The 22,888-nt window shown below is 39.2% G+C and overlaps 1 protein-coding gene across 1 annotated transcript; it reads right to left on the reverse strand.

Moving 5' to 3' along the window:
• Positions 1-652: 652 nt before the first annotated feature.
• On the reverse strand, positions 653-22,279 carry slc22a16 (solute carrier family 22 member 16). Its single transcript, XM_012867371.3, has 8 exons — positions 21,885-22,279; positions 19,928-20,404; positions 16,906-17,023; positions 13,661-14,222; positions 11,499-11,626; positions 5,532-5,641; positions 5,112-5,211; positions 653-2,658 (listed from the first exon to the last, which is right to left on the reverse strand). The coding sequence occupies exons 1-8, from the start codon at positions 21,926-21,928 to the stop codon at positions 2,464-2,466; spliced, it is 1,734 nt and encodes a 577-aa protein (XP_012722825.2). The 5' UTR covers positions 21,929-22,279; the 3' UTR covers positions 653-2,463.
• Positions 22,280-22,888: the final 609 nt, after the last annotated feature.

Raw genomic sequence — 22,888 nt, forward strand, 5'->3', positions numbered from 1 at the left:
TAGAAATTTGAGTGAAACATCAAAAACTGTTGTCAAAGAAAAGGCAGTTGAAACACACAAATTCTGTAGCAGTCTAAATATGGCATCAGATGGTTCTAGAGGGTTGTCTAATAGAACAGGACTTCAAAGGGAGAAACAAAGGTGTTATATCTGAACCCACTGGTCTTGAAACAGATCTTTCTGCCTATTTAAGTGGTTTCTAAACTCTACAGAACTTGCAGTAAGAAGGCATGGGTGTGACTAGAGAAATTGAACTCTGTTTTCAAAAAATGTGGTTTTCCATGGTTGCCTTTAAGTTTCCTGTTCTGATAAAGAGATGAGCTTTATTTCCCATCTGTGGACAGAAGTGATGGCTAACACTAGCAAGGAAATTTTCAGCCCAACTGTAGCAGATTGGTATAAATTTTTCCATTCACACAAACGTAAACACAGGTACACACAGACTCGCAGGTAATCCATGCGCAGTTTTCCACCCAGTAGCTGAATACAAAGATCTGCTCTGTGTGAAGAGTGCCACAGAAAGAGTGAACTTCCTGCTTGCTTCAGTTGAACCTCGTCTGCTGCAGAGCTTCAAAAATGATTTCACTGAACAGGTTTAGCTCGTCCCTTCTTTTTTTTCTGGTGGACGACAAAAAGAAACGAGCTGCAAATGTAGTTATTTATGAAATAGTCTTTATTTAGATTAATTTTCTCGTCTCAGTGTCGCTGTAAAATATGCTTCCTGGCAGAATTATAAATAAAGCTGTATAACAAATGTACCATAGTCATAAAGGAGGTCTAAAGCTTCATTGTTAGATAGTTATTGTTCCATCATGACAAAAAAATAGCAGGAGCTCTTCGTGAAAATTAACATATTCCTTTGATTGTAGAGCTGACTTCTGAGCACCACTACTTTGGTTTCATGATTCTAGCCCCTCATGTTCTCTCTGGCGAGGAAGCTATACATCACCTCACTGCTGCAGTTTGTTCCTGGATTTGGTCCAAACATCTGGAGATTATATCCTGACTCCTGAGCACACAGTATTGATGTGCATTTCCTTGAGTATGTCTCGCATATAGATTGCAAAGAGAAATACAAGCACGTCCAAAACTTGACTAATATCTTCAACAACAGGTAAAACGACAAAACATACCCACATGTGCAACTCACGTTAGGTTCTAAAGGTAAACTCATCGACGGCATCATAGCCAAGTGAGAAATGAGGCTGTCAAACTGATGTTGAACTGTAATACTTTTAGGATGCTAGTTTCACAGTAGTCTGAATGCCCTGAGATTAACAAGGAGGTAAAAACAAAATACCTTTAAAACAAAAAAGGCACGTCTCTTATTCTGATATAATCCACAGTGCTAACAAGCAAGCTCTATGCTATGATATGTATCTTAAAATGTCAAATAACTGATTTCCAAAGTAATCAGTCTATATGGTTTCAACTTAGATAATTACAATAAACATCATTTTGTAGGCATGGCTATTTGTCCTGTCATTGTAGTCTTTAAAAATCTGCATTAAGTACAAAAATAAGACTAAAGTTGATCTGAAAAATATACTTTTCCTGTGGTCTCAGAAACAGATACTTAAACGTTACATATAAATACTGTTTCAATGATCACACAATTACTAATATTTATACTATGGTCTCGGAGAATACTCCATTGTGATTGGCTGCAGGGTGTCTGTTAAAAAGTGTAACAGGACGTATATATAAAAAAAGGTCTGGTCAAATAGCCTGATTGTTCTAAATTATTAATTTAGAAAAATCAGCCTACAGTCCAGCCTATTTTGACTTCGCTGAAGCAAACTTCACGCCTCCGCATCACCCATCATTTCTGATAATGGACACCTTGTCGGGTATTATCCCTCACTTATAGGATGCCTATAAAAAAGTTACGGTCAAATAGGCTGATTTTTCCTAATTATTGCGCTGGCTCAAACGTTAGCTGGTGACAGCAAGACAGTTGACGCTGGCTACCTTGGCAATGCGTCACAACGAGAGATATTATATAGATCTCTCAGCCGCTTCTTGAGAAAAACTGACAGTAGAAAGAAAACATTAAAGTATTGATACTTTACTTAATATTTCTTTCTTTCGCAAGTGACCATGGTATAAGCGGAATAATGACCTTTGAGGTGTCCATTATCAGAATTGAATGGACTTTGCAGAAGCAAAGTTTATGCCTCTGCGTCGTCCATTAATTTCTGATAACGGACACCTCGTAGGGCATTATCCCTTACATGTAAGCAGAAGGGGTAGGGTTAAAAAGTTCTCAGGACCCTGTTACATATTCAACTGTTGGTCACTTTGCAAGGCAAAATGTCAACAATAAAAACAAATTTCAAGCATTTTGATGAAAGGTTTTTTTTCCCATCTTCCACTAGTCTGGTAAACCTGTGATGGCTTGCTTGTCTCTCATTTGTCAGTTCTTTTCAAAACTTTGTCCTGGTTTCTTAGTGGAGTAAAAGCTCAGGCCTTAGCTCCGTGTTGGTTCAGCTCCAGTCCATCCTCTGCGTACTTGGTGTCAAGGGTTGACTTTTTCTTGCTGGGGTTGTGTCCAAGAGATTCGGCCTCTTCCAAGGTGGTGGGAAGAGGTTTGCCCAAGGTCTCGGGTAAGAGCAAGGTCAGCACTCCGATAATGAATGCCAGGATTCCCACGATGAGCTGTGAAAAGACCATAATGAATAAAAAAATATACATTTATACCTTTGCGGATAAAGCATGAAACATTACAATATGATGCAAAGAGGGCAGTAGACCAAGATTCATTGAAACTGCATTATGGCAACACCAACTGACAAAACAGTGACTTTTGATTACCAAATAGTAATTTCTTTAACAGCATGCGAAGCTCCTTGGTAAAGGTACATCCACCTCAAAATTGAGCCAAGCAGTAACTTCTATAACATTATCCAAGTAGGTACATGGCTTAATTGAGAAAGTCTACCCAAACTATTGAACAAGCTATTAGTGACCTGTTAGATTATTTAAGGTTCTTAACAATCTAAGACAAAAAAAATGTAAAACCGTTTCACTTTATTGAATTATGATAATAAATGGAAAAATAATCCCTCATGCTACAAGGGTGTTACACCTGTTTCATTTTATTTGTGCTGTCTGAGAATTGAGATTTGGAGTAATCCAAAGAAAGAAAACGAAATCATCGAGTGAGATACGGTCATATAAAAATCCCTCCACACAGAGTATCCTGTATCCATTTCGTAATTTCACAACCACGAAACAATACAATCAGAAATTCAGATTAGTGATAGGAACGTTATAATTTGTAATACAGATTTTCTTTGGATTTTTCAATGTTTTAAGAGTAGAATAGGTTTTCACAGAGGTTTTCCCAATGGGTCCCGCCATTGGTCAAGAAGCATTAAGTGAGGGTTCTTGAAATGATTCATGAATCAAAATAAACTATAAAAAGGTTTGCTGATAGCAACATTTTGCCTTAGGAGACAAAAACAAGACAGCTGCTAGAATGTGCTGTTAAATGGTAGAGAATCTTGATTTCTTGAATTGGTAAAAACTTGAACCATTGATTAATTAGACCTAGAAGTATAACCTGTCAGGTTTTTGCAGGCCGTGCTGTTTTGCACAGCCGTGCTCTGCCGGTTTTCATTCCACAGGTGGCTTGAGTTGACTAGTGGGCGCGGCCCGCACCTGCTGCTCGTTGTGGTAGTCCATGCTGGAGCTTAAAGGGAGCACTCAGACAGTTGAAGGACACCAGAGTGTTTAACCATGGTGGTACACCTAGTGGCCACTGTCCCACGACAGTTTCTCGTCCACTCATCATCCCTGGATAGGTTTATCTTTCCTGGCGGTAAGCGAGCGATGGCAGCATCTATTTCCCCCCGATTTGACTCACGCTAACCTGTCTTTTCTTTTCCTGCAGTGCTCCTACACTGACATTCCGTTCCTCGTTTGTGGTTCACTTCGTGAGAAAGTTTCCTGTGTGTTGCCAATCTAACGTTTCCGTTTGTAGCCTTTATAATAAACATCTTTAACTGCTACTTGTTTCCCTACTGCTACTTGTTTCCCTACTGCTACTTGACATAACCCTTGGATCAATATGTAACCAGGAGTCATTCGGCTTCTTTAGCGATGCTAGAAAATGGTAATATGTTTTACATTATGGGAGCAGAATTATAACCTGTGCACTTTTCAAGAGAAATGATTCAATGAAAAGATGGATATTAAGAAAGGTTATATGACACTGGAGCATCTGGGGCTGAGTCAAGCGAGAATATGTTAGGTATTTTTAGGTTTAGATTTGGAAAAGCTCAGCTCTTTAGCACAAACACCCTAAAACATGGGCCGCTCCTTGTAAACATTTGGAGACACAAGAAAAATCTACAGAAACGTTCCCCTTTGGAGAAGGTATTGATTCTGCTCAAAAAATTAATCTGATGTATTTTGTGTCAATACGCATAAACTGGCACGAAATTGAGGGCATGTCTTGAGTTGTAATGCTTAAGCTGGACCTGGGTGACAAAGATAGGCGCTTAGGAATGTAGCTGTGACAGACCCAGTTAGCCATCAGTGCAAACGCGTATAAACATCTGCCAAAAAGAATTGAAAACTGATTTTGTTTGTCAATAAACATGTTTTTTTTCTCTCTATAAAAGCAAACTCGCAGTCAGGCTCAGTTTCTTGGCTGGTAAATATCCAGCTCATTCAGAGACTCTTATCTGTCCCACGGAGAGAGGACACAGATGGAGCTCTGGGAAAATGACATTTGGTTTCATTAACTGATAAAACCAACAGCATTCTCAAAACAGTTCTGCACTGCTGCTGACATCTGAAAGATTAAATCCTGTTGATGGAGTAAATTAAAGACCTGCACACTTTATAGAATCTATAACACTAACTTAATCCTATTGGCTGCTAGGCAGAAAGTCTGATCTACAGGATAATATTGCTGTAAATGGAAAAAAAAATTCATAGTCTCCCCACCCCCCAAAAAAAGAAAACCTCAGATCATGTGTGAAAAGTTTGCAGAAGGAATGAAAATTTTGTGATGTATGTGATGGTGGTTGTACTGAAACAGTAATTTCCCTCTGGGTTCATTAAAGTATTTCTGATTCTGATTCTGAAAATGCAGAATATACCTGAGGGAGATAGATCCAGACGTCAGCCAGGTAAACACAGAAAGGAGCCACAACGCTGCCAACACGACACATCATGCTACCGCTACCTACGGCCAGGGACCTGCAGAGGAAAAATCCACTGTCTAGTAAATTCAAACAATGGACTTCTACTGGAAGTACAGAATTATATCACATAGTATTTAGTTAGCAAAATGGCAAATTATATATTTTCTGGAGAACTGCCATCTGTACCCCCATCCTTACTAACTGAATGCAAGATGTATATGAGCTTCAATTATTGCAGTTCTAGGCTCCCACTCAGAGCTCTTTGATAAATTTATGGGGAATTTTTTTGTGAAGAAATATCTGTAAAAAGAAGCCACACATTGTGAAATGTTTTGTGTGTCTGCGTGTTCGAATTTGTTCAGCCTTTTTTCTCACCTGATGACAGTTGGATAAAGCTCGCAGGTGTACAGGTAGATAAGACCGAAGGCAATCGCCACGGCAAACTTTCCGATCATACTGAGGGCAATGGCCAGAGACTCGATTTCCTTCAAAGGTCAGGTTGTGTGAAGCATGGCAATAGGAGACAAAAAAATGAGAAAGACTGTAAGAAGCAAGTGACATGTTTCATGATTTCACATTCTAAAAAAAGATTTTGGCCTGATATTTTACATATAAATACTTTATTTCGAAGAAAAAAACAACCTTCCTGATTTACCAACTTTAATAAAAACCAAACCATTAACACTACATACTATTTATCTCCCTCTCCATCAATGTCCCACCCTAACATGCAATAGGGGTTTCTGATCCTGGGGGCTATGTGGTCTGGGGCTCCATAGAGAATAGGCTTTAGGTCAGGTCAAACTAAGAGTGATTAAAAGATCTAAATGAAAGCTGACCACATTATTTGGCAATCCTCGGGGAACTGGGCCCAGGATTGTCTCTTGGTGCCAAAACTTACTCATGGGTGCCTGGTTTGGGTCGACTGGGGGCCACCCTAAAAGACAGTAGAAGGCCGCTTTTAAGTGAGCCAACACTTCTTGTATTTTTTTTACATATATTATGGGGTGTTTTGGATGCTCGTTGGACTTGCCAATCAAGAATTTGATTTTAGAAACATTAAAATGTAATTGTACACACTGTGTGGTTTATAATCAAGCATTTGCTTGGAAATAAATTTTAGCGGTAAATTAGAGGACAACTTAGCAATAAATTAGTTCTCTGGACCACGGTGTGAATTTTTCATGCACACCGTGCATTGAAATGCATTTGGAAGAACATAAAATGGGGTGCTGATTTTTTAATTTATCATTTATCACTGTCAGTCTGATCACATGCTTGAAAAGCTGACATTAGCTACATCCCAAGACTTACTTCCTTCATTAAAACATAATTGTTTTATGTATACATCTGGATGCACGCGAGTACTTGAGGTTTAAACACTAATTAGCCAACAACATTTTGAGAAACGTCTTAGTATTGAGTTTAGGCAATTTGCAAGTTTACTGGAAAAAAATCAGGCTATATAACTGGCTTTAACTGTCTGCAGGCCTCAGTGCACCACTGTGTGCTCCTGTTCAAGAAACAGTCAAAAGTTTTTTATTTTTTATTTTATCCCTGAATTCAGGGAACTAAATAGGGAATTATGGTGTACTGATGTTGGACACAAACAGTTGTTTTACCAAGAGTACTTGGTGTTAGTGTTGTACTGTGGCTGCATGCTACAAACTTTACAGTAAAACAGGCCACTGTGGTCTATAATGCGAAACATTGGTCATCTTATTTCTGTCAAAGAGTTTACTTGTGGAAGGTGGGAATTTTTTTCTCCATCTTACGCAGTTGCCAAATTTCCGCTGAAATCTAAACATAGTTCTAACTGTATAGCAAAAACCGTTGGCCGTCATTTCCAGTTTGAAAACATCCATGCAAGGCTTTGTGAAACCATAAGAACAGATGTTCAACTTTATACCTCTGGGAGTGGTAAAGGGCAGTGTTTTCAAGGACTGCAAAAGCACACATGGCAGCAAGGTAATATGGGTCTTTTTTGTATAATTTGGTCTGGTAGGTTATCTAACCTGAGCTAATAATTGGTGATTTTGCAGACTTTGATGCCTAATACATCAGACAAAATGCAAGTCATTCAACCAAAAATGTGACAGCTGATCTTCAGCTTTTTTGACTTTGCAAGTAGCCTATAAGCAGAAGTAAGATAGATAGAAGTAACAAATGCTATAATTTTACCAAATTGTGACCAGACCATGCTCCACCACACCAGGCAGTTTAAAATCTTAAAGGTATACTATGCAACCGGGGTTGATTTTCCAGCGAGGCTCCCCCCAGAGGGCGAAAGTAAAAGTGCACTGTCATAAAGATGCTCAGCTGTTCTGGTTTCCCCGTCAAGCCAGGCGCGGTTGTTTTGAGCTTAGCAGACAGGCGAACGCAACGAAAAGTGGAAAAAACGGCAGTACAAACAATGACTAACACAGTGAAGCTATGAACATCAAGCTTACCGCAGCGCTATCTTGGCCGCCTCGCCAAGTCGCCGCCTCGCCAGTTTTTTTATTATTATTATTTTTTTTTTTATGTTGGCGAGACGCTACCGCCTCGCCAAGCCGCCGCTGCCTCGCCGCGGCCGCCGCGGTAGCGTCTCGCCAACATAAAAAAAAAAAAAATAAATAAATAAATAAAAAAAAAAAATAATAATAATAATAATAATAATAATAAAACTCGATATGCTTGCATGTTTATTTGACGTTAACACGTGGTTCTTTGTTGTTGCTTTCGCGCGTGCATATAGTGAATGGCAGGGCAAAAACACATGGAGTTCTCGCCGTAAAGCAAGACTTCTGTGGGTGCGAGCCGAGAGCTCTTGCAATTGCAAGTGCGGTATTTCCCCCACAGACCCCCAGGGCGGCCGAGAAAACCTTTGTTCGACCTGAAATGACTCATTTAATCATCCAAAACGGTATGGAACACATTAATTAACTGAAAATGTTGCATAGTATGCGTTTAACTTAGTTGTTACTGACCGAAGAAGACTCAAAGGTTAGTCCTTTACAGTATTGGCGAGGTGGATAAAATGAAATTAGAGGACACCCAGAGAACTAAGTAATTTTTTTGGGAGATATTTTCTAGACAAATGTTTCAGTTCATTCATGCTGTGAGAGATTGCATAATTTTCAACAGATACCAGAAAGCCTAAATGGAATACAGCTAAGATGGTCCGTTTCAGAGTTGGGAAGTGATTAGCTACATTTACTTGCATTACTGTAATTAAGTACAATGTGTGTACTTTGTACTTTTATAAGTAGTTTACAAAAGCTAAACTTTGACTTGTATGATTGGATTTATGTGCATTACTTAGTAAGATTTGAAATTACGTCTGTTACTAAGTAAAAAAACAACAAACACGAAAATGGAAGCAAAAGCAGTGATCCATGGGCTGTGTTTGAGGTCAGAATGATCAGATCCCAACAAGAAGGAGCATCCATCAGACATTAGCGGCACTAGGATAGATGTTAACAATCAAGAAGAAAAAGATGAAGAAAAAAATAAACTATATTGAGTAATGTTTAAGATATACAGGTGCTGGCCGTATAATTAGCATATCATGAAAAAAGTAATCGCATTCACAAAGTGAAACATTTATATAACTCTTGTATAATAACATATAATAATATAATATATGTATATTATATGCATTCATTACACAAATACTGATGTATTTCAAGTGTTTATTTCTTTTAATTTTGATGATTAAAACTGACAACTAATGAAAACTCCACATTCAGTATCTCAATAAATTTGAATATTGTGAAAAAGTCCAATATTGAAGACACTCTAATCAACTCAAAACACCTGCAAAGGCCTTTAAATGGTCTCAGTCTGGTTCTGTAGGCAACACAATCATTGGGAAGACTGCTGCCTTGACAGTTGTCCAAAAGACGACCATTGACACCTTGCATAAGGAGGGTAAGACACAAAAGGTCATTGCTAAAGAGGCTGACTGTTCACAGAGCTCTGTGTCCAGACACATTAATAGAGAGGCAAAGGGAAGGAAAATGTGGTAGGAAAAAAAAAGTGTACAATCAATAGGGATGACGCACCCTGGAGAGGATTGTGAAACAAACCCCATTCAGAGATGTGAGGGAGATTCACAAAGAGTGGCCTGCAGCTAGAGTCAGAACCAGCACACACAGACGTCTGCAGGACCTGGGTTCAGCTGTTGTATTCCTGGTGTCAAGCAGCTCTTGAAGAGACAGCGTCAGAAGCGTCTCGCCTGGACTAAAGACAAAAAAGGACTGGACTGCTGCTGAGTGGTCCAAGGTTATAAAGTAAATTTCGCATTTCCTTTGGACATCAAGGCACCAGAGTCTGGAGGAAGAGAGGAGAGGCACAGAATCCATGTTGCTTGATGTCCAGAGTAAAGTTTCCAGTCAGTGATGGTTTGGGGTGCCATGTCATCTGCTGGTGTTGGTCCACTGTGTTTTCTGAGGTCCAAGGTCAACACAGCTGTCTACCAGGAAGTTTTAGAGCACTTCATGCTCCCTGCTGCTCACCAACTTTATGGAGATGCAGATTTCATTCTCAAGCAGGACTTGGTGCCAGCACACAGTGCCAATGCTACCAGTACCTGGTTTAAGGACTATGGTATTCCTGTTTTTAACTGGCCAGAGCTGCCTGACCTTAACCCCGTAGAAAATCTATAGGGTATTGCGAAGAGGAAGATGCGATGCGCCAAATCCAACCATGCAGAAGAGCTGAAGGCCACTATCAGGGCAACCTGGGCGGTTATAACACCAGAGCAGTGCCACAGACTGATTGACTTCATGCCACGCCGCATTGCTGCAGTGATCCAGGGAAAAGGGGCCCCAAGTAAGTATTGAGGGCCGTAAATGCTCATACTTTTCGTGTTCATACTTTTCAGCTGGCCAACATCTCTGAAAATCCCTGTTTTGTATTGGTCTTAAAAAAGTATTAAAATATTCTGATATACTGAATTTGGGGCTTTTATTAGTTGTCAGTTATAATTATAAAAATTAAAAGAAATAATTTAAATATATCAGTCTTTGGGAAATGAATGAATATAATTGGAGCTGTCATCGTGCTCATCAGATCTGGTCAAGGAGGGTCAATGTTAAAACTACACAAAATACCTCCAAAATATTGACAATACCAAATGTTAACATGTTTAATTATTGTGCAGAATTTTCATTTATAATAGGTGCCCTTTTACTTGAATACAGTTTGAGGCCAGTGTCTCTTCGTTTCCTTTGTGAAATGCATGAGCAACTTTCTTATGCTCATACAAAAGTAACTTTTACTTGAAGTGACATTTTTATGAGGTATGTTTTACTTTTACCTGAATAACATTTTACATTGGTAACTTTTCTTGTATTTAAGCAAAGTTTTATCAAAGTAACTGTACTTTTACTTTCCACCTCTGGTCTGTATAAATCTTTATAGCTTTCAACCTCTGGAAACGCTGGCATCCATTTGGAAATACCAAAGTGAAGGTAAGGGTCTATAAACAGTTTGACTTACGTAAACAAGACGGCTGCTTAACCTATGCTAGCTGTCACAGTCACACTGATTGCTAATATTAGATGCCAAAGACAGTTTGAAATCTCAACTCAGTAATCATTCTGTCAAGGTTTTACAATCGTAATAGAGAATTAACCACAAACTTCCTATTTACTGCCTAAGCTTAGGTTGTCTGCTGTGTTATAAGTGATTTTGCACATCTTAATCCTCTCTCACATATGTATTAGAGGTAATGACATCTTTGTGCAGCTAAACAATATTTGTTTTTGTATAATTTCTGGTGAGTGGACCTAGAAGAGTATAGAGATATATATATAAAAAAATGCATTCTGTGGATTCAGTTTCTACTGTACTGATAACGTTTTAGGCACCTTATGCCTGACTTGCTCTGTTCAGGGTTGTAAGTCAAAGGTTATATTTACTCAAATGTTGAGTGCAAGCTGTTCGCTAGAGCAACCCTAAACAGGAGCAATGTGGGTCAGAGACCAGAGCTCAAACACATTTCAGACTGGAAGTGTCATATATCATTGTGGAAAACAGCTACCGTCAGCGCCTAGGAGCTCTGGCTTAAAATTAAACACCGACACAAAAAAAACACATTACGCAATACTTAAAGAAGACACCATATTACATATCATCACAGCTCCTTTTCTCCGTTTCTCCATTAGTGAAATATACACCGCCTCGCAACTTTATACATTGATTCAGCTGCAGAACTGTCCAATGCTTATTGTTGTGCAAGTAGAAATGTTGGTGGGTGGATCTACTGACAAGTTCAAAGCAGCCTGAACTGGCACATCAAAGTGCTACTTGCTGCAGCTTTGGAGTTTAAGCTGTGCGAAACATCTGTATACATACAGGAGGAACCACGATGATGAGCATGCAAGCAACCCCAGCCAGGAGCAGAGCCGGCGCACATGTCTTCTTCCTCCCAATCCGGTCCATTGCAAAGCAGCCAACGAGATAAGAGGGGACCTCCACCGCACCTGGAAACAACCAGTCAGCAACCATGTGGTCAACTGTTTGTCATGCCACTGATGCAGCGAGATTTAATCTAGGAGATCATAATAACCAGTTGATGTTCGAGCACTGGCAGGAGCTTCAAGGTGCTGAGAGAAGGTTCTTAGATCTTCTCTCAGCACCTCAGCACTCATTGCATGTAAGGAATTAAATTTTATATTAAAGTTTTCTTTTCATGATTGTTTTAAATGATGAGAAGTAATTGAAGGGGCGTTTCTCCCAAAGATTTGTCTGCTACATAGCATACAAGTTCAACCATATGATTAAAAAAAGCTAAAAAGAGGAGTCTTTTTATATTCACTGGAAATTGAAGGTGCAAGACATCTTCATCTGAATTGAACAAGTTAAGTAAAGTACCAATCCAGCCAATTAACTGCGGCTGCAAACTTTCCAAAATAACTCCCTACTTTTATTTTTATTTTATTTTTTTGAGAAATGGAGATGTGACCTGGCAGTGACCCAGTGCTCTGAAAATAATATTATACAAGTAGTGCATCTGTGATATGTTCAACAAAATCTTATTTTCTCTATTAGATATGATGCGGAAGCCATTTAGCTGAGGACAGTTTTTGTTCATTCCTGGCTCTGTTACCATAAACACAGCTGTAAACAAAATCTAACACAGACAGCAGCATGTGTTCTCACTCTCACATCTCTGATCTATTGCAGCATGGAAAGGTTTAGACAACACTAACTAAAACTATTATGAGTGGTTAAGCTCACCAAATAAATTACCACAAGAAAAAGACCAAACACTTTTCTCAACATTTGGAGCAAGAATCCTGTAAAGCGAAGCTGTTCAAATAAAAAAGCAATATCTTTTTTCAAGCTGTCACTGGGGAAAATAGATTAATTGATTTATTTTGTTGGATCAAAGAGGGCTTTATTTGGATCTCCACATGAAAAAATGAAGGGCATTTTGTCGAACAGTCCTGTCATTATTAGGAAGAACGTCACTTAAATGCTTCCCACTTTATCTTAATACAGCCATTTATTTTAGGATGTGCAGTTACTATTTGTTCCTAGCTCTGGACATGTTGTACATTGTGCAACTATAGAATTTAAATATTTTTTATTATTGTTGTTGCAAGAAAAGTGTGGAGCTGATAATACATCTCCCAACTGAAGGACAAATGGAAGATCATTCTATCGTATTCCTTTTTGTATCGGGATGAAGGTGTAAAGCTACTGCCTCAGGACATAGTATGTTACTTCTATTTTTTGTTTTTTGTTTTTCCCAACTATGAATGGCTCCTACTGTTCAAATAATCATTAACTGTATTGATCAAAAATTGCCCCTTCTGTTTGAGTTGCTTCAAAAATTTGGCATGTATTGAGTGAATCTTCATCAGTGCAGATGGAGCATCGGCATAGAGTAACGAGAGACAATAAGGATTGGTCACTGCTGTAACAATTTAGTTGCACTTGTGTAAATTATGTACCAGTAGTGGTTTGGGCAGTAGCGTATTTCAGTACCTTTGTGTGGTATGCTGTATGTAGGGTATGTTTCATCTTAAGATATTTAACACATCAAAATATCTATAGCAGCCTGGTTTAGTTGGAGACTGAATTGCCTATGCTACTGTAACAGATGCTTAATAAAGCAATACCACAGGATTATTCACATAAAGGCAATTTTTTTGTACAAAATTAAACTATATGACAGATTCATAATATTGTAAGTTGTGAAATCAAAGCATTCAAAGCTAAATAAAACCATGGGTTAGATTCTTGTAAACAAATTACACTATCTTTATATTACATCAATGTCTTTTGAAAAATATGTCATCCTTCATATCTTCCCTTAGAAATTAATACAATTAATCTACTGTAATGTTTATTCATGGTCTGGATGCCAAAATGTTTTCATGTAATTTTCCTTCTGGGTACCATACAACTTCATAAAGTATTCTTTATAGACTAACAGCTCTCCAAATGTTTTCCTATGACAACAGGGTGCTTTTTCTGTGCACATTAAATGTCATCTGACAGTCACTCACCAGCCAGGAAAAGATTAACATACTGGTTTCCTCCCAGATTGACTGAGCCTAGGGAGAAGACGTAGTAACCCAAGCTGCCGATGAACCAGATGGCCCACACTGTGCATGAACGGCCCGCCATCCTCCAGCTACCAAACAGGTCTAGAATGGATAGCTTCTTCTCTGGCTGTGTAGACCGCTCCTCTTCCTCCCTCTCTAGCAGTGCTTTGCCGTTCTCCATGTTCACCTGCTCCAGGAGATCCTCAGCTTTGAGTCGGCACTCAAGTCCGTTGAAGCGTGCTATCGTGTCCAGCAGGGCCTGAGTCTCCTTGTAACGGCCCTTGGCCATTAAATAGAAAGGCGTCTCGGGGAACTTCCAGCAAAAGAGCAGAAAGGGTGAGGTGCAAGTGGAGAGGATGATCTGGTAGATCCACCAGACCCGGACCAGGTAACCGGTCAGAGCCACCACCATGATGCCGACTGCAAAGGCTGCGTGGATGTGCATGGAGGTCCACGTGCGCACCTTACTGCCGGTGAACTCCGTCACATACACAAACACAACAACCAGGTAGCCGCTGGACACCTGTCAACAGCAAAGAGGAAGAAGGAAAGAAGGAAGGGTGACATCACAGGATAAATTGTTTCTACAATGTTTGCAGCACAGAATCCACAGCCAAGTGTTAAACTGCCTTTATGGGTTCTTTGTATCACTATTGTGGCTACAGAATGCAAACTGTCCGCTTGTTAAGGGTTTAAACGGTTTAAACCACCAACGCAATTCTTTGAAGTTTTACTGACCTGCAGCACTGCCACCACAATAATGCAGAACAGAACATAAAAGTCAGTGTTCAAAATGAGTGAAACACAAATGAGAAACATAAAATCCTTAAAGAGTCTGTTATAACTTCCCTAAACCTTCAACCATCGGTCGCCATAAATGACTGTTGCTATTTTGTTTACCATAATAGGTAAATCCCTGCACAACACAATTTGTCTTTTTTTTTAATCATTTTAAAATTGCCCAGTGAGCCTTTAAAGCAGAACCTCATAGCGTGATAGCTGTGTAGTTACAGTTGGGTCTATCTGAATGTGAAAAACAACAGCTGTAGCTGATGAGGGGGGGAGGTAAAGATCAAGGGGAATAAACTTACCAAAGGTTTCCTTTCAGTACAACTTACTGCCATGTGTTTCTCAGCCATTAAAGTATTTTATTATCGTGTGAACATCTTTATTTTGGACATACTGTTAATGTTAAGTTATTTTCTGCAAACTCGAGTCATTTGAACTCAACCCTGAAAAGCGGCTCATGAAGTAAGCTGTTCCGCAGCTGACCTCAGACTAGCGCATCATATGACATCTATCCATCCATCCATTATCTATGCACGCTTGTCCCTCATGGGGTCACGAGGATTCAATGGGCAAGAGGCAGGGTACACCCTGGACAGGTCGCTAGTCTATCACAGGGCAACGTAGAGACAGACAGACAGAAAAACAACAATCAACGCACACCTAAGGAGAATTTATAGAGGCCAATTAACCTAACAGTCATGTTTTTGGACTGTGGGAGGAAGCCGGAGTACCCAGAGAGAACCCACGCATGCAGAGGGAGAACATGCAAACTCCATGCACAAAGACCCAGGGTTGGAGCGGAACCCAGGACCTTCTTGCTGCAAGGTAAGGCGACCCACTGCTCCACTGTGCAGCCCACATGAGATCTAATTTCAGCTAAAACATGTTTTGAATGTCAGCTTAAAGAAGAGGCCAGACAAATACACAAATGTAGGGGTCATATGTTTGAAGTAGATACATACATGCTTGCATCACGAGCAAGAAGAGATTCTGATCTTTATGCAAAACTAAATTATCTGACGTTTTTGTGGCTCACTTGGTAACCCATACTTGTGACGTTGTTCTGCTGAAAGAACCCATAAGAAGCCAGTGAAGCAGGGGGAAGAAAAAGCAGTATTTAGACTGACAGTTATGCTGTTGTATTTGTGAAAAAATATGAAACAAACAAAAAAACAAAGCAATGAAATTTGTTTTCAGTCTATATTCCAATTTGTTTGCAGCACTGGCAGAGCCTTGTAAAATTAGTCTGACCTATTTTTTCATATTTTGTCACCTCAGCAGAAGAAGAAGGATCCACGATTTTTAGTTGTTGTTGTTGTTCTTACTTTTTTTTAGTAAGCATTTTTATTCACATCCTTTATTCTGATACTCCAAAATAAAATCCTGTGCGACCAATTGCCTGCTGTTTAGGTTCATCTCAGTAAAAACAGCTGTTCCGTCACAGTCTGGGAGGTGTGTTGAAGAATATCAGGAAACAAATAGAAGATATGCAGAACACAAAGCCTGAAAATTGAGTCACTGTTGTTGTATTCTTTGTTGAAGAACAAGAAACACAACAGACAAAGTGACAAAGTGATAACTAAACACGTACCCTATCCGTCTAATAGCAACAGGTTAAGCTGACATCTGTCTGGCTTTTTTTTCCCCCTGAGCTCTCTTGAGCAACTAAAAGCCCTTCTGGTATTTACTTTTGTCTGGCCTCTTCTACATCCACTTACTCTCTTTGTTTTCTGGCTTCCTCAGGTAGCCTTTTCTTGGGCCTCTTCACTACCTCAATCGCAGTGTGGCAAAAGTGATGGCTCTTTTTTGTATCTACATCTGAAGTTCAAGAGACGTTCAATTATTATTATCTGTTTTCTTCATTAAAGAGATTATCAAGATATATTGGACCTGACCTTTGTGGACCATGTCATCAGGTTTTGTTGTTGTTGTTGTTGTAGCACTGTTGTAACATAAATGGTGGCAAAATGTGAAGGGGGTTCCTGGGCAGTTTCAGGCCCAGAGAATTTTCAAAACTGAATTTAAATGCCCCATCTGAAGGTGTCAGAGACACACAATTTAGGGATTTGCAATTTTTCTGGCACCGTCTAAACACACTGTTATATTTACATTATCATGATTGTGTTTTCTCCCAATGTATTTTTAGGGAAATAATCTTACTTCCACTCTTCAAATCCTCATATATGAAATTGATACATAAAGTTTCAGTAAGCAGAAAAAAAAATTATGGATTTCTTAAAGGACTGACTCTAAGACTGGCTCAGTGTCAGTCTTGGTTTGTATTAATAAGATTTGGTAAGGAACAGTTGCTAGTTAGTTGTAGCATAAAGGTGGAAACAGAGACTTCCCCCCCCCCCCTGCCAAATCTCTACACATACAGTGAAGGGTTGGTATTTTCCAGGAAACCTTGAACTCACCATGGCTAGCAGAAAGCGAAGCACCACGAATAAGTAGTAGTTCAGAGAGAACGCCACGGCCACCCCAAGTCCAAACTGACACACGCTTGTGAACATCAGGATCCTGACACGACCAATTCTGTTGGAAAGACACAACTATGAATAGAGTGCAAAGAGGTATGGAAGATGGACATCGCAGAGGAATAGAAGAGACGAACCTGCATGTTCAGGTGAAAAGTGTAACAAAAACATCCTCCACAGTGGCCCGAGTGTAAAGTGTTTGAATGTTAAGCAACATAGAATCAAGGAATTCATTGGTTGCACCCGCTGTTGGACTCGTTTAAGGCTTTTTGATGGAATTGCCCTTGCCAGACATACTTAAAAGGGGCATGTTACTGACATCATTACTTTTTCTGGACTTTACAAGATTTATTGGCTGTCTGGGGCAGATACCAATTCAAAAAAGTCTGGGAAAAAAAATCCAATATCTGTTTAGGCTTGAAATTGTTATTTCAGAACCATATAGATTTGCAGATTTTTAAACAATAAAAGCCTACCAGTGTTTATCTCCTACTGATTTCCATTTCAGATCATGTTCCTTTCCTCCGAATTTTTGTTATTCTACATTGTTTTAAAACAGCCGAATTGGCCACTTTTATTCATTTTTTTATCCTCCATTTTGAAACAAAAGAAATACACCTTGTCTACACAGTCTATTGATTTCTATTTGAAAATCCTGGAATAACCATGCTGCAAGAGCAGGAGGCGATAACATGGAGATTAATATCTTTCTGGGTTAAAAACATGGAGGTTCTGGGCATGGCTAAAGTAACGCTAGATTTACCTTTAAGTTTTTGTTTTCTTTAAGGCAGTTCACGTTTTCCTCTCAGGCAATAACATCTTTAGCTGACATTTAAAGTTTAATGAAAAATATAAGGACAAGCATGACAGATTTGAATAATAAAAAAAAACCGTTAAGGATTATTTTTTTATTTTACTTTAATTTTAGCTCATGTGAGCTCGTTTTTATCTTTCGCTCCTAGTCTCGGCTCTTTCACTTTTTCACTTTGTCTGACCTCAACTTGAGTGCCTACCTCTTGTCAACACCAGCTGTTAAACATTTGATCCTAGAGGAATAAACACACAGTAAAACCCAAGCCAAGCTGATCAGAACTCATTACAAGAAAAGGTTAACCTCATATTTTGCCTTTTTCCACAAGATCAATTACATGATACACATTTTGTGTCAAGCTAATTTTGTCTGCTGAAATTACAGTTAATACCCTCTTAGATCTGTCTTGGTTACTGTGACCAACTCAAATTTCACAAAAAGGAATAGCAAAGGCAACAAAATATCTGCAGTAAAGCGAACATTTTCATCTTTCTTTCCAAAATTCCCTGACAATCTCTGCATATCTCAAGGCAGTATTAATAAGTTGCTTAGATTTTCAGCAGGAGATCAGCATACAGGTTTTAACTCAAATTAAAGCAAACAAACAACAAACTGCTTCAATCTAGGTCAACTCCAGAGATGGCTTAGGACGAGCCCAAAACTGGCAGAAGATTCATGTTGGACCAAACCAGGCCGGTAAATGTGAGGTTCAGGAACCAAGACATTGACCATGTCCATAATTATCACTTTGAATGCTGTTCATGCAAGACCAGACACTACATCAAGAAGTAATATTTAATCAGTGTGTGGTTCGATCTAAATGTGCCTTTTCCAAGAAAACAATTACAGCTGTCTCTGATCTATCTGTGTGGACCCGTTTTAGTCATTTGGCAGACTGCATGCCAAGCATTCTTATAAAGGCTCAGCATCCATGTCTCAGCTGTTTAGCCATGTCAATTTATCTGTCTAAGGTCTACTAGTAATGCTTCAGACACTTTTCCTCACTACTTTAGTCATCCAAACCGAACCTCTGGCCTCCTGTTCTTCTTTCTGCTAAGACGTTTCCCATATGCAATTATTTGAATGATCAGAAGGATTACAAACTTAATCATGTGGAAAAAAAATGATGAAAACCCCACAACAGCCTGTTTATTTTTCTACCAAAGCTGGACATATGGATGTTTAATATAAACTTTAACATTTCTAAAAAAAAAAAAAAAAAAAATTATCAAATAAAGTCTGAAAAACGTTTTTTTAAAACTGTCTTTGAAAGGTTATTCCTAATTTAAAAGACTAAAATAACACATACGCAAATCATGTGCACATCGTTGCAACATCTTTACTGAAATCCACCAGATTTAAAGGAGCATGGCGTAAATTCTAGGATTTTTTTGTAGAGGTCTGCCCCCTCTGGCAACAAGTTGAAATGACACCAGTGTTGTGCATGTGCATGGGAAGAGAGGAAAAGCAAGTGCTTCTGTGACTGCACAGGTCTTTTGTTTAGAGGCATAATGTCTTCTAAAGTAAAAAAGCTATAAATATTGAAATCAGCCCATGTTCTCTCACTAATGCATTGATTACAGCAGAGACTCAACAAAGTAGCCAGATGAACAAGACAGCACAGCACATCAGGATTCACTCCAAATCACTCTCCTAAACTAATCCAGCCTATAGAGGCAACTCATTGTACATGTTGGTCAATTGTAAGGTCATGTGTGGGAAAGAAAATGAATTATATTTAACTTCAAAACATGCACCGTGCACCTTTTAGCTTATGCATTTAGTTTAGCGTTCTCCTGACTGTTAAAAGGTGAGCGTAAACCATGATGAGACTGAAAGAGTTGGAAAATGTCATTTGGTAAGGGATTTAAAGAGCTCTCAAAAGAATTTGAAATCAGCCATTCTGCTATTTGAAAAATTAACTTCATGTGGAGGACGTTCAAAAAAACTGACAACATGGGACAGGTTCAGACGTCTTTTTTTTTTTTTAAAGATTAGAATTAAGCATTAAATCAGAAACTCAAAATTCAATCGTGCCTCCAAAACTGTTTCACAACTGTATGATTATCATTCTTCAGCAATGATTTAGCATTTTGATTTTGCTCACTGGATTTGTCAACTTTCATGTCCCATTCTGGAACCATTGCTTACCTGTCAGCAATGTCCCCAAACAGCAGCGCTCCAATAAGCACTCCAAGCATGAACGTTGGCTGGCACAGCTTTGCCAGCCACTCTTTTTCACACACCAAGTCCCAGTCCGTCACGATGCTTTGGTGAATTTCGCTGTGGTCGTAAACAAAATTCCCGCTGCATTCTTTCATGGTTTTGTTGCCATAATAGTCATATGTAAAATCCTGAGGGTCGATGCGCAGGGCGCTGCGGCACTGGCTGAGCTCCCATTGTTCCCCCTCGGACGTCCTAACCACCAAGGGGCCGCCGGCTGGCTTCATGACAGGCAAGATACTTTCCAGACTGGTTCCTGTTATGTTACCATACAAGACATCGGTGATGTTGCCTGGGATGCTGCACACAAAGTTTGGAGTCTCGACCAGGAAAACTGAAGCAAGGTAGTGGATTCCACATGCTATGGCCTGGAAGACTGCTGCAAAATACAGACAAGCCTGGAACCTGGAGAGGTATCAAAGAATAAAAGGAGAGTGAGGGGAAATCCTTCTTGTATGACGTTTAATTTGCATTCCAAACATTAACAGCTTATAAGGAGTGTTGGTGTTTCAGAGTCATCCTTAAGTTTCTAAGAAGACGGTCTACTGAATAACAGCCTCGTGTAAAGGAATTCATACTATTTGAACTTTCATGGATGTTGTCACATTACAAAGGAAAAATAATAGACATAAAGCAATGCATAGTTGATTGATTGACTTTTTAAATTTATTTCTTTATTTGTTGTTGGGTTTGTTTGTTTTTTTACAAATAGATATCTGAAAGGTGTAGTGTGCATGCTGGGATTACTATTACATCACTATCTACAATAACGCTTTGAAGAATTTGGATTAATATGAGTTACAACGACATTTAATTTCCCTTTGGGATCAATAAAGTATTTTTGAATTTGAGTTGAGTTGAATTGAATTAGGCCCCTCTGGTGTAGCATCTCCAAATCAATGCAACCAATTATTTTCAGGAATGAGCGGAATTTAATCTCAGTTTAACTCCAGCTGTTCTGTAAAGAAAGAGGAGGTTAGTTAAAGAAAAGTAGTGAGTATATAGCATTAGGAAGACTAATGAGCACAGCAGACCTCTCAGGGATAGAGATGTAGATAGTTTTTAACAGCTTTAGGTTATAAAACAATATCCCAAGCTTTCGACATCTCACTGACCACTGTTCAACTCGTTATTTGAAAATGAAAAAATAATCAGATTGACCTAAACCAAAAGGCCAGGGAAAGAAAGCATTAATTCGTAGGGATGTACCGATGTGGAAATTTAGACCGATATCGATATCCAATTATAATATTGCTGTCAATTACCGATGTTTTGTGCCGACTGAAAACTATTCTAACGGAATTTTTGAAAACGGGTTATAGTCTGGACCTACACTCTGCTTTTTGTATGTCTTTTCGAATAAGCTTGACAAAGACTGAACTAGAGGGCGCTGAAAAAACATGTGTTTGTGGTTGGAAAAGTTTGGTGGGTATGAAAACTAGTAGACAAGCCAAACAATAAAATTATTTATTTCAAACTTCACCATTATTGCCAAAATAGATATGCATTTCAATACGCAGCTCCAGAATGCAGTTTGAAAAATGCTGGATTGATCCTTTAATAACACAGTTTTGCTATAGAAACGTATAAAATGCGCTGAACAATTGACAAGCTTCTTTTTTGTTTGTGTGTGTGTGTGCGGGGGGGGGGGGGGCAAAGTTTACTTGATTTTAACGGAATGTGTAAATCATCATTGGATGATTATATTCAATAGGTATATTGTGTAAATGGGTATTTTGTGTTTACTTTTAAAATCGACTTCTTAAAACGATCTCAAGTTCATTTCCGTTACAAAATATCCCAAATATTATCATCTGGCTTTCATTAAATGAACACAGAATAGGGCGTTTTTACATGGAAAAGGGGATAGAGAGTCGTCGCTTACCTTTTGAAATGTCCATACTCGTCAAATAGCCTCTCCACGGTCATCTCTGCTGTCTGTGTGTTTGCGCCTTGGCGCTCCCGGTGCGTCTCTCCCGAGCGGCCAGCGGATCGCTCTCTGCGCGCCTCGACGCAGCGGTGGCTTTCACTCGCGGAGAGTAGGAGGGGCGCAAAAACTCACCCAGGCCCATATGGGCGCTCACAGAGGAGTTGAACGCCAACCGTTTAGAAGAAGATGATGTTTTGGAACCAAATAAAAGGTTGCTATGAACCTGTTTACCTTATCTGTATTTCTTCTGAGATATTTGTATATATTTCTTTCTGATCGCACAGATGTGCTCAGAGGCTAAATCATTGGGGCTTTGATGCAATCATGCAATGATTTAATCGTGTTAAACTGACAAAATCACAGGGTGCTTTTAAAAGCAGCCACCTGATAGCGACCCGGGGGGGGGGGGGGGGGAACGTCCCACATGTAACCCAACCACTGAGCTACTATTTTAGGGATGTAGCTTAGAGAGCACCTTCCCTTGTAAACATACTGTTGCAATACACCCGCCCTGTGTCGCTCAGGCCGTCTTGGACTTTCTAGAAACACATTTCTGTTGTGAGCTGTTCTAAGTGTAAAGTTAAATCTTCTTAAGGTTCTAACAACTGCTGTACGCCTGCTGATGTCTCGACCAAAAAGGATCGCTTTAGGATCACTTGCTCGATCGGCAATAATGGCTCGATATTCCTCCTCAGCTTCTGTTTTGTCAGGTTACAATCTTAAATAAGGTTGTTGTTTTTCTTGGGTTAGGGTTATGTAGTTAGTGGTGGAAATAAATTGTTTTTCAATACTTGGACACAAAAGAAAAATCTGAACTCTGTCATTCATTTGTATTACATAATAAGACTATTTGACCTCTAAATGAAATCGACTTGCAATCGGAAGGTTGTGGGTTTGCTTCCACCTTCCCCACTGTCACATTATGATGTGCCCCTGGGCAAGGAAATTAACCCCAAGTT

Source organism: Fundulus heteroclitus, chromosome 15, assembly GCF_011125445.2.
Source record: "Fundulus heteroclitus isolate FHET01 chromosome 15, MU-UCD_Fhet_4.1, whole genome shotgun sequence".
In the NCBI taxonomy this organism is placed as follows: domain Eukaryota; kingdom Metazoa; phylum Chordata; class Actinopteri; order Cyprinodontiformes; family Fundulidae; genus Fundulus; species Fundulus heteroclitus.